The following is a 15,018-nucleotide window of genomic DNA, read 5'->3' on the forward strand; positions in this document are numbered from 1 at the left end:
TATCTGTCACCAGGTCAATGTGCACCATCTAGTGGAAGTATTGTAAAACAACACCACCTGATCTCTGAGATAAACACCATCCAAATGGAGACAGTGAGTGACTGTTGGTATGTTTTGATAATCAGGAGCTTTTTATCCTGTCAGATTTATGTATTTACCTTTTATATTATGACTAAGAGATCAATGAAGTAAATGTGAATCAATGGATGACAGAGTGAAGACATGTGACCAGGAGGGAGCTGTGTTGTCCTCAGTGGAGATCCTGAACACAATGGAGCAACTTCAACTTCCTGAAAAGTCAGATGAGGACTGTCCAGGTAACAATGACATTTGATAATAGATAATAAAGAAAATTATGAATTAGGCTATATTATGTTTAAAGAATTTTCATTTCTAGTGAAATTATTGCAACACATTATCAGCAAGACTGTACAGCTACATAAACTACCTGAATTCATATCAATGTGTTTATCCCCTGTTCAAAGTCTGTAAGTTGTTTTAAAGCCTTCTCTGCTTTTACAATAATTTGTGTTATTCAAGCTGTAATTATTGCATTTACTTTTTTACTTTACTTTAGTTTGTAACATTGAATGGGATAATTTTTACACTCAGAGAGTTTTAATAACAGTTAACCCTGATTGCATTATGCAGGTCCTTCAGTGGTACCTGCAGTTCCTCCAGCTCAAGTCAAAGCCCAGAGTGGAGGCATAGTGATGTCTCCTACCATCTGTGGTCACATTGGTGGTTCTGTCAACATCAACATCGATGTCAGCTCCACAAACAGAGACAGAGGTACATAATGTATTTGTTACCAGGCAAATGTGGTATTTCCTGGTAAGATATGAATGACATTCTCCCCAGATAATGACAATCGTCCTACTTTATGAATGTCATTCTCCATCACAGAGCCCACTTCATTATCCTCTTCTGCAGGATCTGAACTTCCATCAGAAGACTCGGCTAACAATCCTACCATCTCTGGTCACATTGGTGGTTCTGTCAACAGCTCCACAGACAAAGGTACATAATATATTTGTTACAAGGCTAATTTATAGCCTACTGCTAAGCTATGAAAGTTATTCTCCCTAGATAATGACAAGAGTCCCATTTCATAATGATATACTGCTACAGTATGTGAAGCATTTCTCAACCACTCTCCCCCCCCCCCCCCTTCTACTTGCAAACAGCACCTTTTGTGACGCAGAACAGGGCACAGTTGATTCAAAAGGTTAACACAGTCAAGGCTATAGTAGATAGTCTAGGAACGATGGTCCATCATGAGTTCCGTGCCAAGATTCAAGCCCAGGAGACAAGCATGGACCAAATGAGGCTACTGTATACATTGATGCCAGATGAAGGGGGGGTAAACATCAAAGCAGCATTTTACGATGCCCTTAAACAACACGAACGGCAGCTGTTGGAGAGCATGGGTAAGATCAGATTTAGCAATAAATTACTTACTTTTACTGTAAGCTCCACAGGCGGAATATTGTCTACCAGGCTACTGTGTTATTTTCTACTGTAAAGATTGACATAATGACAAGAGTCCCATTTCATGAATGTCATGTCCACTCACTGAGTCCACTTCATTCTCATCTTCTTCTTATGCAGGATCTGAAAGTCCATCTGAAGCCTCAGCTAACAAGCCTGCTGAGAGCAGTAAGAAAGTCTTTATTTACAGCTTCATCATCACAATATCACAAAGTGATGGCAACACATGATACATTTGAAAAACGAATTATAATTATCCTGTAGTCTTCTTGATGACTGGGGGGGGGGTGAAGGTAATCTAAATTTGATCAATTCTGTTATTACTAGCACTAGCCTTTGTTCAGTGGCCCTTTTTAACCAATTGATCACTCTTCTGAGATGAACATTCGGTGAAAATAACCGATCTGCAAGCTCACAACGCGTTGCAGCATCACCACCATGATGCGTTGTGAGCTTGTATCTCACAACAAGATGAGATACAAGCTTGTATCTGCTTGTATATATTTTCAGCAAAGATATTTAGTTTAGCCCTTGGGAATCCGGTCAACTAAATACGAGACCCATATGAATATGGTCAACTATTTAAGTTTAAGTGGTTAACTTGAGAATTACCAACCCTTCTCATTTGTGTTCCACAATTACCATAACATGCCCTTACTGATCCTTTGCTCTTTGGTCCTTTAGAAACTCTTGCTGCTGTGTATCAACAACGATTCAAGTCTAATCTGAGGAAGAAGTTTCAGGTTTTGTCCACAAAACAAGGGAAAAAAACATATCTGAATGACATTTTCTCAGAGATCTACATCACAGAGGCTGGGAGTGGTGAGGTCAATAAAGAACATGAGGTCAGACAGATTGAACCAGCATTCATTCAACCAGCAATACAAGAAAAGATAATCAGCTTTGAGAACCTGTTTAAACCATTACCTGGATCAGATTACCCAATACGAACAGTGATGACGAAGGGAGTGGCTGGCATTGGTAAAACAGTCTTAGCACATAAGTATGCTCTTGACTGGACAGAAGACAAAATCAACCAGAATATCCTCTTCATGTTTCCATTCACTTTCCGACAGCTGAATACCCTGACCCCATCCCTTAAAAAAGGTGGAACACTGGCATCCTTGAAAAAAGGCCTGAAAAAACACCTTTTAGGAGGCCAAAGGCAGAGGTAAATATCACTTCTCCCTTAGACAGGTGATCACCCCCCCCCCCTCTTTACCCCCCCCCCCCCCCCCCCCCCCCCATTTTCCTACTCTGTACATATAGTGTTTTATATTTGTGAAGATTTTGAATTTTGGTGTTATTTTTGGGCGGTGAAACCGCCCCTATATGTGAGGTTTGGATATTTGTACAGCAAATCCTGCGCTGTGATTGGCCAAAAATGTACCCCGCCTAACCCTGCACCGTGATTGGCCAATCACAGTCTATTCAGGACTGTGATTGGCCAGTGTCACATGACACATGTGTATAGCCCTATATAAGAAACCATAACTTTAAAAAAAACATAAATTTGTTTTTTTTAAGTTATGGTTTCTTCCATCACTTCCATCGGAATATGACTTTCATGACTTTCATAAAGAGTGTTTCAATAAATGTATTTATTTATTGTACATGATTGGTTGACTCCATTCAGTATTGTGATTAGCTAGCAAGACACCGCCCACTTCACACAGGGTGTGATTTTTGGGCGGTGAAACCGCCCCTATAAGTGAGATTTGGAAAAATGTACAAATATCTTGGGCAGTGAAACCGCCCCTAAAAGTGAGGTTTGGAAATTTGTACAATTATCCTGCACCGTGATTGGCCAATCACAATCTATTCAGGACTGTGATTGGCCAGTGTCACATGACACATGTGCATAGCCCTATATAAGAAACCATAACTTGAAAAAAAAACATGAATTTGTTTTTTTCAAGTTATGGTTTCGTCCATCATAAAGAGTGTTTCAATAAATGTATTTATCTTTTGTACATGATTGGTTGACTCCATTCAGTATTGTGATTAGCTAGCAAGACACCGCCCACTTCACACAGGGTGTGATTTTTTATGTTATGTTGATGAATTGAATACATAGGACCCCAATGGAAACAAGACTGCAAGGTGTTATGCTTTTAGACCAAGTGTTTGACTGTACTCGTGCTGTTTGCATTTCTGTCTAATAAAGTATTCAATCAATCAAAATAGGAAGAAGGCCAAGGTTTTCAGCTTGATGGAGCTTCTTCATCATTACTTTGGTGAACCCAAGGAAGCAGAGATCTGCAGCTCTGACGGGTCCGGAGTTGTGTTCATCTTTGATGGATTAGATGAATGGCAGTTTCCTTTAAACTTCGAGAGCAATGAGATCTTGACCGATGTCACAAAGCCAGCCTCCGTGGACGTGTTATTGACAAACCTAATCAAAGGAGACCTGCTACCCTCTGCTCTCATCTGGATAACCACTCGACCTGCAGCAGCCGATCAGATACCTTCTGATTATGTTGACAGGATGACAGAGGTGAGAGGCTTCACTGATGCTCAGAAGGAAGAGTATTTCATGAAGAGATTCAGTGATAAGAATGTGGCCAAAACAATCTACTCACAAATCAAGAAATCACAAAGCCTCCACATCTTGTGTCACATCCCTGTCTTCTGTTCCATCATGGGTGCCGTTCTGGAGAATGTGTTAGGAGAACAGGATGAGAAAGAAGCAACACCAAAGACCATGACTGAGATGTTCATCCACTTCACGGTGGATATGTCCAAACAGAATGATAGAAAGTATACCGACAGCACTCAAACCCATTCAAAAAGGAATCCACGAAATGTCATCCTGTCTCTGGGAAAACTGGCTTTTCACCAGCTGGAAAAAGGCAACCTGATCTTCAGCGAAGAAGACCTGAAAAAGTATCGCATTGATATCAGAGATGCCGCTGTGTGCTCAGGAGTGTTCACACAGATCTTGAAAGAGGAGTATGGGTTGTACGAGGACCAGGCCTTCTGCTTTGTCCATCTGAGTGTTCAGGAGTTTCTGGCTGCTCTTTATGCCTTTGTGTCATTCATCAACAAAGGTAAAAACGTACTGTCAACCTCCAAGAAGTTAAAGCTATTAAGAAAAAAGGAAGCTCACTTCTACCGCAGTGCTGTAGAGAAGGCCTTAAAGAGTCCCAAAGGACACCTGGACTTGTTCCTCCGTTTTCTGCTGGGCCTCTCATTGGAGACCAATCAGACTCCCTTACGACGACTGCTTGATGTGAAGACAGGAAATAGGTCGAAGGCCAATAAGAAGACAATTGACTACATCAAGGAGAAGATCAGGAAGAATTCCTCTCAAGAGAGAAGCATCAATCTGTTCCACTGTCTGAATGAGCTGAATGACCATTCTCTAGTGGAGGAGATCCAACGGTCCCTGAGTTCAGGAAGTCTCTCCACAGACAAGCTGTCTCCTGCTCAGTGGTCAGCTCTGGTCTTCATCTTGCTGTCATCAGAAAAGGAACTTGACGTGTTTGACTTGAAGAAATACTCTGCTTCAGAGGAGTGTCTTCTGAGGCTGTTGCCAGTGGTCAAAGCCTCCAAAATAGCCCAGTAGGTGCATGTATAATAAATGGTTATATTCATGTATTATATTATGTGATCTTATTCTAATTGAAAATAAAGTACAATAATAATGTATTTTTTTCTTCAGGCTGAGTGGCTGTAACCTTTCAGAGAGATGTTGTAAGGAGTTATCGTCAGTTCTCAGCTCCAGCGTTAGGTTGAGAGAAATTGACCTCAGCAATAATGATCTAAAGGATAGAGGCGTAGAACTGCTCTCTACTGGATTGGCGAGTAAGAACTGTGTACTGGAGACTCTCAGGTGAGTAAGTATGTGCACTGATAATAACTGGTTAGATTCAATATCATGTGATTGTATTTTTATATCATACAGATGTCTGCTGAGATTGAATTTTGGAGTATTAGACTGCAGGGCACAGACACAATCTGCACAATACACAACACACTACAATACACACAATACACTATAACAAACGCAATACACTGCAATACACATAATACACAGCAATACACAATACACAACACAGTACAATATACTACAATATGCTACAATACACATAATACACTACATCCATCATAGGGAACATGTCAGTGTAGAGGAGGCTGTGTACTATGTACTCAAGATTAAATAAATCAAAGATTAATGATTTGAATTGTTACATCTCATAATACGAGTGGTTTTGGTTCTTCAACACTGTAGCAGCAATAACAACACTAACAAAGATAATTAAGAATAATGACGGCAGTAAAGTTAAAGGTAAAGAAAAATAAAGTAATATGTACATTCATCATAACACACCCTGAGGTAATTAAAGATTCTGTGTGCATGGGTCTTACTTTAAATATTATATGCATATAAAGTAGTATGTACAGTATGTGTGCACTGCACTGTATATGTGTATATGAGTAGCTATGTGTATGTACATGTATGTGTGCATAATTATGTTTGTGTGTACATTCATACAGTAGGTAACTGTGTGTGTGTGTGTGTGTGTGTGTGTGTGTGTGTGTGTGTGTGTGTGTGTGTGTGTGTGTGTGTGTGTGTGTGTGTGTGTGTGCGCGCGCGTGCGTGCGTGCGTGCGTGCGTGCGTGCGTGCGTGCGTAGGTTGTCAGGCTGTCTGGTCACAAAGAAAGGCTGTTCTGCTCTGGCCTCAGCTCTGATCTCCAACCCCTCCCATTTGAAAGTGTTGGACCTTAGCAACAATCATCCAGGAGCCCCAGGAGTTGCAGTACTGTCTGCTAGACAGGAGGATCAAAACTGCAGCCTGGATTCTCTCAGGTATATGGAGACACTTGATGTCACTCAGTGTCAATGTGCTCTAGTAGGTGTACAGTACGCTAACACCGTGATGTTCTATCGTATTGTTTAATGTTTAATCGTGTGCAATCATTATCATTTATTGTTTCTATTTTCAAAGAGAAAATACAGGCCTGACTTTGTCTCTCCCTCACCCCCAGTATTGACCATGTTGGAGTGTGTTGGCTGAAACGAGGTTTAAAGAAGTGTCCACCAAGTAAGTGTGCATACTGTTTTATTCATTAAATCAAAACTAATCAATTGTAACCCCGGTTCTATGAAGTACGAAGCGAGAGGTCTCGCCAAGACACCGTTCTTGTTCAAGGCAGATGAGAAGAGGAATGTCTTATTCTTAAGTGATGATTTATTTGGATACGCCCCCTGACTATATAGGACGGAGGGCGGGACCTCCGGTCAGGAAGGCGAATCAAAGTCCAGCCAATTTAAATTGTCTGGAAGTGTATCAAGAAATGCTTCTGTGTTCACGCCAGGGGCGCTCTCCCATAGTGAGACCTCTCGCTTCGTACTTCATAGAACCGGGGTTACGGTACTAACCTATAGTTATGGTGGTTCTAAGACTAAGACGCTGCTTTGTTTGATGTAATCCAGCTTGTCCTGTTAAAATTGATAAGCAGTTAGTTAATCACTTTCATAGTGAATTAATGAGCAACTGAGCACTGAGATAAAATGCGCTCAATCTGCACTTATTGTCTCCGCTAGGCCAAAAGGCATGGCGAGAGAGTATGTTTTACCCCCTGTCCGTCTGTCCGTCCGTCCGTCCGTCCGTCCGTCCGTCCGTCCGTCCGTCCGTCCGTCCGTCCGTCCGTCTGTCCGTCCGTCCGTCTGTGGACAGCTAATCTCCCGCACCGTTGGCTTGATCGCAGCGAAACTGTGCACACACACTCCCTGGATGCCAATTCAGAACCTCTGCCCCAATTTTTTCAGATGGCCCTGTTATAGCGCCACCAGGAGGCCGCTTTTTGCAAAACACATTTTTTTTCACAGTACTCCTACATATTTTGTCCAAACATCATGCAAATCGGTACACAGTATCTCTATAGTCATTAAACAAAAAGCGTCTTTCAGATTTTTCATATTCCATCCTGATTGGCTAAAAATGGCTTCCAAAGTTTGCAGGACTGCTCCGTTTTGAACAAAATGCCTCAAATTATGAACACAGCATGCAATTTCCGTGAAACTTTGCACGCACATTCCCACTATGCCGAGGAAGAAATTCCACTTGAGATTTTTCTAATCAGCCTCATGGTGGCGCTATAACAGCCCGATTCGTGTTTTTACCTATAACTGCACCAATCTGTGTAAAACTTTGTATGTGCACTCCATAGAGGTCAAGGAAAAACCTTTGCCCTGCATTTTTCACATCTACCTTTTATAGCGCCACCAGGAGGCCGACTTATGTAAAACATATTTCTTTACATTACTCCTTCCGATTTTATCCAAATTTCACGCAAATCGGTAGACATGATCTCTATAGTCATGTGATCAAGATGGATCTGTTTAATTTTTCATATTCCATCACGATTGGCTAAGATTCACATCTAAAGTTTGCAGGAGTGGCCCGTTTAGAACAAAATGCCGCAAATCCTGAATGCAGCGTCCGATTGCGGTCAAACTTTACACGCACATTCACACTATGTTGAGGAACAAATGCTACCATTTTAACATTGGCCTGTTATAGTGCCACCAGCAGGTCTAATTTAGCAAAACATTTTCTTGGAACAAAATTCAAATCCTCAAATCATGAATGCAGTGTCCGATTGCCTTGCAAGACCTAAGAAGAAATGGTACCCTTTTTACATTGGCCTATTATAGTGCCACCAGGAGGCCACAATAATCTGACCTGGCGGAGACCTGTGCTCCGAGGAGCACTTTTTCGAGTTTGTATTGGGTTGAATCCGCACTTACATATACTGGGGGAACTGTACACAGGTGCAGACAATTAAATGAGTATGGCTTGCCCCTGTGTGTGTCATGGTAAACACAATCTTTTGGATACCTATCACATCATACGGGGGAACTTCAGGAGCCACACAGGAGCACGGAGAGGAGAGCAGTTAGGGGTCAAGTGTCTTGTTCATGGGACACTCCAAGTTTTTAACTTAATTTAAGTAAAGTAAAAGTACCTCAATATTGTACTTAAATACAGTACTTGTGTATTAGTTACTCTCCACCACTGCATATGGGTTAGGGCCCATTTTGTTCCATCTGTACCCTCTCAAGGTCACACACTTGGAGAGACGTAAATAAACGAAACAAAAATGTGACACAATCATTTCTCATCTAACTAATAATGTGGTGATGTGTCATTCATACAGGTTGATGATTTCAGATATAGAAATGGATTAGGGTCCATTTGGTTCCATTTTACCCACTCAGATGTCAGCTCAGATTTATGACTTTGTTAGGGTCCATTTGGTTCCATTTGCACCCTCTTAGGGTCCATTCGGTTCAATTTGTACCCTCTGACAGTTACAAACGGGTTAGGGTCTATTCGGTTCAATGTGTACCCTCTCAGAGTTTCAAATGTGTTAGGATCAATTTGCTTCCATTTGTACCCTCTGTAAATGGGCTTGAGTCCATTTGGTTCCATTTTGTATCCCCTCTGCATTTACAAATGAGTTAGGGTACATTTGTTTCCGTTTGTATCCTCTCAGAGTTACAAATGGGTTAGGGTACATTTGGTTCTGTTTGCACCCTCTCAGAGTTACACATGGGTTAGGGTACATTTGGTTCTGTTTGCACCCTCTCAGAGTTACACATGGGTTAGGGTCCATTTGGTTCCATTTGTACCCTCTCAGAGTCATGAATGGGTTAGGATCAATTTGGTTCCATTTGTACCCTCTGACGGTTACAAAAGGATTAGGGTCAATTTAGTTCAAATTGTACCCTCTGTCAGTTACAAATGGGTTAGGGTGCATTTGGTAAAATTTGTACCCTCTCAGTTATAAATGGGTTAGGGCCCATTTGGTTCCATTTGTACCCTCTCAGAGTAAAAAATGGGTTAGCATGATTTGTTTCCATTTGTATATTTTTCAGAGTTACATTAACTGAGAATTATATGGTGTAACATTTACTGTATCCAATACGGAGAATGATGACAATTTACAGAAGGTTTTTTGAATCTTTTCAGGGTAAAAAATAAATAGCGGCTCTACAAGCTCACAACACGTCGCATCGCATCGGAACAGTACTTCCATGTACTGTTATGTACTGTCATGTACTTTTCTCATGTCTTACTAAATAAACTACATCAATCAATCAATCAATCAATCGCGACGTGTTGTGAGCTTGTAGATCCGCTATTTTTTTATAGCTTAAATATAAAAAAAGGCATAAGTGGTCAATGTACAGTATGTGAATTATCTTATTTTCATTTATTATTAATAACAATATTTATACATCATTATTAAGTTGGATTGGTTTGTAAAATGGTGTTGTATTGTATCTTGTTCTCTCATCAGATGTGTGTGAACTCACACTGGATCCAAACACAGCACACAAACTCCTCTCTCTGTCTGAGAACAACAGGAGGGTTACACATGTGGAAGAGGATCAGAAGTATTCAGATCACCCAGACAGATTTACAGACAGGGGACAGGTGATGTGTAGAGAGAGTCTGATTGGACGCTGTTACTGGGAGGTAGAGTGGAGTGGATGGGTTCAGATAGCCGTGACATACAGAGGAATCAAAAGACAGGGTTATGGTAAGGACAGTGACTTTGGAAACAATGACAAGTCCTGGAGTCTGTATTGTACAGGTGATGATAACAGTTACCGTGTGTGGCACAATAACATGTTCACTGTCGTCCCTGTCAGTATCTCTGGCTCCAACAGAGTAGGAGTGTATGTGGACTGGCGTGCTGGCACTCTGTCCTTCTACACAGTGTCCTCTGACACACTGACTCACATACATACCTTCTATGCCACATTCACTCAACCCCTCTATGCTGGGTTCTGGTTGGATCCTAAATCCTCAGTGTGTGTGTGTCAGAGAGAGGAGGGGAAGGAGGGGGCGGAGGGGGCGGAGGAGGAGGAGGAGGAGGAGGAGGAGGAGAATGAGGAGGAGGAGGAGGAGGAGGAGGAGGAGGAGGAGGAGGAGGAGGAGGAGAATGAGGGGGAGGAGGAGGAAGAGGAGGAGGAGGAGAATGAGGGGGAGGAGGAGGAGGAGGAAGAGGAGGATGACGACGACGATGATGACGACTAGGTGGTTAGGTGTTAGGGTTACAAATGGGTTAGGATCCATTCGGTTTAATTTGTACCCTCTGACAGTTACAAATGGGTTAGGATCCATTTGGTTCCTTATGGAGTGGTGGAAGAAGTACTCAGATTTTTTTTGTATTGTAGTAAATGTAGCAATACCACAATGCAGAAATACTTACAAGTAGAATGTCTGTTTCCAAACATTTCCTTGGGTAAAAGTACATAAGTATTAGCATGGAAATATATAGTACTCATTATGCAGCATGTCCCATTTCATTTGTTGTCAATGTTTCAGAAATGGCAGATCCACAAGCTCACAACACGTCACATCACACCACACATAAAATAGGGCTTAAGTGGTTAGATTGGGTTTTGTAATAATTAGATCTGCAAAGTAACTTGTTAAAGCTGTCTAATTTTAGTGGTGTAAAAAGTACAGAAGCATAAGCATTGCAAAATGGAAATACTCAAGTAAAGTAAAAAATACTTCAGAATTGTTGACGGGAACAGTACTTGAGTAAATGTACTTTCCACCACTGTCCGTGTGAGTTACAAATATCAACATGTACAAATACAAAGTGTATGTACAGCTTGTAAATATGGTTGATATGTTGTTCAGAGCCACAACTACATGATGTTTGCTGTTTGTTTCATATGTTCACATAAGAATCAAGCATGCATAGAGTCAATAAGACATTTACTATGCCATGTTGTTGCTTTTTAAACTCTGTCATATATAAACTACATGGTGTTTGATATGCTCTGAAATTCTGATTCTCATTCATGTGGGAGTCTTTTTGGTTTTGGACGTCTTTTTCCTTGAAGTGTCAAGAACCGTAGAAAATGTCACGATTGATTAAATATTGTCTTGCCGTAATCACTCACTTTGCAAAGCTGAGTTGGACAAGAATTTCATGATAACTGCTAATTATGTACATTTGTTATCGAGTATTATGACAATAAACTTGACAAAATACTTGTTTCATTCTCTTTGAAAAGCACATCGGTTCATTTTTTCATATATTTTGAATACATAACAAATAATTAATATTGTCTAGGATTAATCACTTCGCAATTGTGCAAGAGTTTGTGCTGATTCTGTCCGTTGATTAAAAAACTTAAAGAATTGGTTCTCAAAGTGGGGTCTTTTAATTAGTTAATATAGTGTCACAATCATTTTAACCACTTTAACCATATTTTATTCTTTGCCTATTCAAAATAGCAGATATAGGCTACAAGCTCATATAGTGTGTCACTTCTTTCCACGCAATGAGCTTGTAGATTGCTATTGTTTGCTTTTTTTTGCAAATCTTTCAATATATATATTTTAGAGTGAACATTTTCAACTCAAATCTTTGCTTCTGGGGGTTCCTGGCACAAAATATTTTCAGATGGGGGTCCGCGGCCATATACATATCATATTGGTCCGTGGCACGGAAACGTTTGAGAACCAATGGCTTAGGATCAAGGTTTCTTCATTTGTCCCTCACAGTACGTTTTAACAGCGGGCGACTCTCGGGCGATCCCCGGCGACATCGTCCAAAAGATAAAGAAAATCCATCTTTCATCGCCCCCCCGCCCACTTCGCCCTATCGCCAGTAGTCGCCGGCTCTCATAGACATATAATGCACTTCCGGAAAATACTATCCTGATCGCCCGCTGATCGCCCGCTGTTAAAACGCACCGTTAGACTTAAAGGAACATGTCTTGGACATGCCAGCTACTACATGAAAATATATACAATTATAGTATTATTTTAACATACAATTATCAATTTAAAGCTAGGGTAAGTGATGTTTTTTTGTGTTAGAAGGTTAAAGCACTACAGTATTTTCTGATAGTAATCATTGTTATAGAGTGTTTGTTCAGTCACAGGGGTCTCCCATCCCATCTCCATAAAGATAGCAGTCATGAAACGGTCCCTTAAAGTACTATGACAAACTGTCGCCATCTAGTGGATAAAACTGTGGAACACTGAGCTCATCAAACACTCATCAGCTCATCTCGCTCTGCGCGTGCGCCACAGGCCTATCAACCAGTGTTGCCATGTCGGCGTATTATAAGCGACTTTGGGCTGTTTTTTTCTGCAAAGTTGCTAGTAGTCGCGCGGGTTGCTTTTTTTTGGCTTTGCGTACCATTTCGGCTTGTTTCGAAATTGTAGATACTTATTTAGGCTTGTTTCCAAATATTTAAATGATTATTTAAACCAGTGGTTCTCAAACATTTTCATAAAGTTTTGTGCCCAGGGAGCATTTGTGGTGTTAGAATGTTTCCAAATATTCCACATTTTATTGCAAGATTTTTTGAAAGTAGCAGATTTACAGCATCACGGCGAGTTGTTAGCTTGTAGATCTGCTATATTAAAATACCCGATAGCATATCGGTTTATAAAGTGCTCATGTGCTTCTTTTGGCATTGTTTTGCTCGCTTATTTCTCTCACAAAATATGGCAACACTGCTATCAACAAATAACATCAGGGAGGATGGCGGATGATGATGGAAGAAGAGAGGAGTCAGCAGCTGCAACGACCCCATCATCATCACACCATGAACCGCTTGATGATGAAGCACAAAACATCAAGAACACAACGGTAAATAACACACAAAACAAACATGAAGAAACGACATACAACTCACATCATCACATGATGCGAGAAGTCAGCTTATCACTGTGTCTGTGCTGAGACTAGCTCTGATCCATAGCGTTAGAAGGAGTTCTCCTTCATGTTACTTACGAGCCGTTGCCTCTACTTGCCTGAACACCCCAGTAGCGCAGCCTGTCGTCTGTAGTAAAAATAGAAAAATCACCTTTGCTACTCACCAAAACAAAGACGGTTTTAAGAAGTTGAAATCCTACTTTCTTTAGTGGGAACACTCGGAGCCCCCCACATCATTTCTAAAATACACGTTTTGACCAGGAAAGAAAATATCTCACCGGATGGAAAATAAATTTAGTTGCTTCACTGCGCTCTCTACAGATCTGGTCAATGGGATTTTCTATCGACCAGACCTGTAGGGGGCGCAGTCAGTGGAATAACTCAAACATTTTTCCATCCGGTGAAATATTGTGTTTTCTTGCCAAAAAGTGTATTTTAGACGTGGGGGGGGGGGCGCTCCGAGTGTTCCCACTAAGGAAAGTAGGCTTTCAACATCTTAAAACCATATTTGCTTTGTTGAGTAGCAAAAGTGTATTCTTTATTTTTACTACAGACGAGAGGCTGCGATACCGGGGGTGTGCGGGCAACGCTTGAAAAGTAACATAGCGTTAAGGAGAACTCCTTCTAACGCTATGGACCAGAGCTATTCTGAGACAGAATGACATCCTTTAACGTTATTTTTACTACAGTGCGTAGGGCCTATGGCTTGAGTGGTTGGGAATGAGTGTCTTTTTATTGTATTTTAACTACAACATGAAATGTGATCATTGCATTTTCAGACCACTAGGTGGCGCGCGTGTAGCCCCTCTGCTAGCCCTCAATGTTTTTGCCATCATGGCCATCATACTGATATTAACAACTTTAAGCCCTATGTGAATTTTGAATCATGAGCAGTGGTGTAAAGTAACTAAGTACATTTACCCAAGTACTGTACTTAAGTACAATTTAGAGGTATTTTTACTTTACTGTTGTATTTCGAATTTTCAGTACTTTTACTTCTACTCCACTACATCTCAGAGGCAAATATTGAACTTTTACTCCACAGTGGAGTAAAAGTACAATGATTGTAGTGGAGTCTCCACTACAATTATTTGAAAACTTTAGTTACTTTGTGGATTTTGATAATTATTACAAAACATACAAAACCACTTTAGCCCTATATATTTCGGAGGAAAATATTGTACTTTTACTCCTCTACAATTATTACAATTATTTGAAAACTTAAGTTACTTTGTAGATTTTGATTATTATTGCAAAACATGCATTACCCACTTCAGCCCTACATACGGTACAGTTCGTCCATTTGAAAATGGGCAATCTACAAGCTCACAATGCGTCGCGATGCAACGTATTGTGAGTACATTTGAAAACGTGAAATGTGACATTCTGTATAATGAGTACTTTCTACTTTTGTTATTTTAAGTACATTTTGATCCCAATACTTTTGTACTTTTACTCAAGTAAATTTTCAATTCCAGACTTTTACTTGTAACAGAGTATTTCTACGTTGCAATATTGTTAATTACTTAAGTCAAACCATTTAGTAACTTTTTCCATCACTGATCATGAGAATAGTGAAAATAGCATGATCTGCTATTCTCTATTACATTTTTCCATATGTAACATATTTTGAGTATGAAATATTAAATATGGCGTATTCTGGCCATATAATGGGACATTTTTTGTACATTATTGATATGCAATTATTTGTATGACAAATAATCGTCAAGTAAAATGTCATAATCGTGACAGCCCTACCTACACTATAACTTAATGTTTTCCCACAATGATGTTGTCTCAGATGGAGGATGAGGACTC

At 40.4% G+C, this 15,018-nt stretch overlaps 1 protein-coding gene across 1 annotated transcript in view; it reads left to right on the forward strand.

Annotated features, from left to right (window-relative positions):
• LOC308081558 (protein NLRC3-like) overlaps positions 1–15,012 on the forward strand; it is a gene marked incomplete at its 3' end in the record, with an annotated part of 86,554 nt that extends 71,542 nt beyond the window's left edge. Inside the window, exons 5-17 of the mRNA XM_080457922.1 lie at positions 14–107; positions 214–317; positions 652–792; positions 934–1,020; positions 1,188–1,430; positions 1,612–1,659; positions 2,176–2,662; positions 3,679–5,055; positions 5,156–5,326; positions 6,131–6,304; positions 6,484–6,539; positions 9,805–10,329; positions 15,002–15,012. Of these exons, the coding sequence (XP_080314048.1) occupies positions 272–317; positions 652–792; positions 934–1,020; positions 1,188–1,430; positions 1,612–1,659; positions 2,176–2,662; positions 3,679–5,055; positions 5,156–5,326; positions 6,131–6,304; positions 6,484–6,539; positions 9,805–10,329; positions 15,002–15,012 (3,366 nt within the window). The 5' untranslated portion in view covers positions 14–107; positions 214–271. The remainder of the gene's footprint in view (positions 1–13; positions 108–213; positions 318–651; positions 793–933; positions 1,021–1,187; positions 1,431–1,611; positions 1,660–2,175; positions 2,663–3,678; positions 5,056–5,155; positions 5,327–6,130; positions 6,305–6,483; positions 6,540–9,804; positions 10,330–15,001) is intronic.
• Between the last annotated feature and the right edge of the window lie 6 nt (positions 15,013–15,018).

Source organism: Gymnoscopelus braueri (genome assembly GCF_963280865.1).
Source record: "Gymnoscopelus braueri genome assembly, contig: SCAFFOLD_113, whole genome shotgun sequence".
In the NCBI taxonomy this organism is placed as follows: Eukaryota; Metazoa; Chordata; class Actinopteri; order Myctophiformes; family Myctophidae; genus Gymnoscopelus; species Gymnoscopelus braueri.